Below are 1178 nucleotides of genomic sequence, written 5' to 3' on the forward strand. Positions count from 1 at the left end.
TCTCAGCGTCCACATGAATATTAAAATCCCCTACAATAATAACTTTGTCCGTTTTAAGGACTAAAGTTGACAAAAACTCTGCAAATTCAGATAAGAATTCAGAGTACGGGCCAGGTGCTCGGTACACTATAATTATAATGTAACTAGAGGCCAGAAGGCGAGAGTTATACTCTCTTATAGCCAAACAGCCGTTTTTCTGCCACACAACATACCTTTTTATCATGAACTGAGTGGCATTTTGCAACACAATAATCCAGTATAGACCTAACATTAATTTATTTAAGGTTTATTACAGGTGCTGGTCACATAATTAGAATATCATCAAAAAGTTTATTTATTTCAGTAATTCCATTGAAAAAGTGAAACTTGTATAACGTATACATTCATTCCACACAGACTTGTATGTTTCAACGTTACGTTCCTGGACGACGTGGCGGTATTGGAGGTGGTGCTGGACGACATGGCGGTACTGGAGGCGGTGCTGGACGACATGGCGGTATTGGAGGCAGTGCTGGACGACGTGGCAGTGCTGACGACGTGGCGGTACTGGAGGTGGTGCTGGACGACATGGCGGTACTGGAGGCGGTGCTGGGCAACGTGGCGGTGCTGAACGACGTGGCGGTACTGGAGGTGGTGCTGGACGACGTGGCGGTATTGGAGGCAGTGCTGGGCAACGTGGCGGTGCTGAACGACGTGGCGGTACTGGAGGTGGTGCTGGACGACGTGGCAGTGCTGGACGACGTGGCGGTACTGGAGGTGGTGCCGGATGACGTGGTGGTGCTGGACGACGTGGCGGTACTGGAGGCGGTGCCGGATGACGTGGTGGTGCTGGACGACGTGGCGGTGCTGGACGACGTGGTGGCTGCTGCGGGAGGGGTCACTTTCTGCTGAGGTTTCTGTAAAGTACAGTTTGAGTACAGGTTTCAGGCATCTCTTATGAACTGCACCCTGCTTTTTCCTTAAGGTGCCTTAACCTACCTCTGTCTCTTTAGTGACAATATAGAGTCTGAAGCGCTTCAGCAACTTTGAAGAGATGTCGTCCTCCTTCATGACGAGGGATGGTCATGGTCATGGTCACTGCCAGCCTGAGGGTCAGCTTGGAGGTGCTTGTGAAGGCTGTACCACTGCCACATTTCCTGGAATGTGAAGGACCTGAAGCGGCCCTGGCCATAAATGGC

General features: G+C 50.6%; 2 protein-coding genes across 2 annotated transcripts in view; one reads left to right on the forward strand and one right to left on the reverse strand.

Moving 5' to 3' along the window:
• Positions 1-1178, forward strand: part of LOC123972553 — a 42754-nt gene that overhangs the window by 14604 nt on the left and 26972 nt on the right. The gene's annotated exons all lie outside the window — the stretch shown is intronic.
• Positions 407-1161, reverse strand: LOC123971867 (bypass of stop codon protein 1-like). Its single transcript, XM_046050893.1, has 2 exons — positions 979-1161; positions 407-896 (listed from the first exon to the last, which is right to left on the reverse strand). The coding sequence occupies exons 1-2, from the start codon at positions 1048-1050 to the stop codon at positions 414-416; spliced, it is 555 nt and encodes a 184-aa protein (XP_045906849.1). The 5' UTR covers positions 1051-1161; the 3' UTR covers positions 407-413.

The sequence above is a fragment of the Micropterus dolomieu genome, linkage group LG06, assembly GCF_021292245.1.
Source record: "Micropterus dolomieu isolate WLL.071019.BEF.003 ecotype Adirondacks linkage group LG06, ASM2129224v1, whole genome shotgun sequence".
Taxonomy (NCBI): domain Eukaryota; kingdom Metazoa; phylum Chordata; class Actinopteri; order Centrarchiformes; family Centrarchidae; genus Micropterus; species Micropterus dolomieu.

Bases quoted from the DNA above. Each gene is read 5' to 3' on its own strand.
- LOC123971867 (XM_046050893.1), bottom strand. From the start codon at position 1,050: ATGAAGGAGGACGACATCTCTTCAAAGTTGCTGAAGCGCTTCAGACTC. The intron at 897-978 runs GTAGGTTAAGGC...TGTACTTTACAG, and splicing joins TTGTCACTAAAGAGACAGAG to AAACCTCAGCAGAAAGTGAC.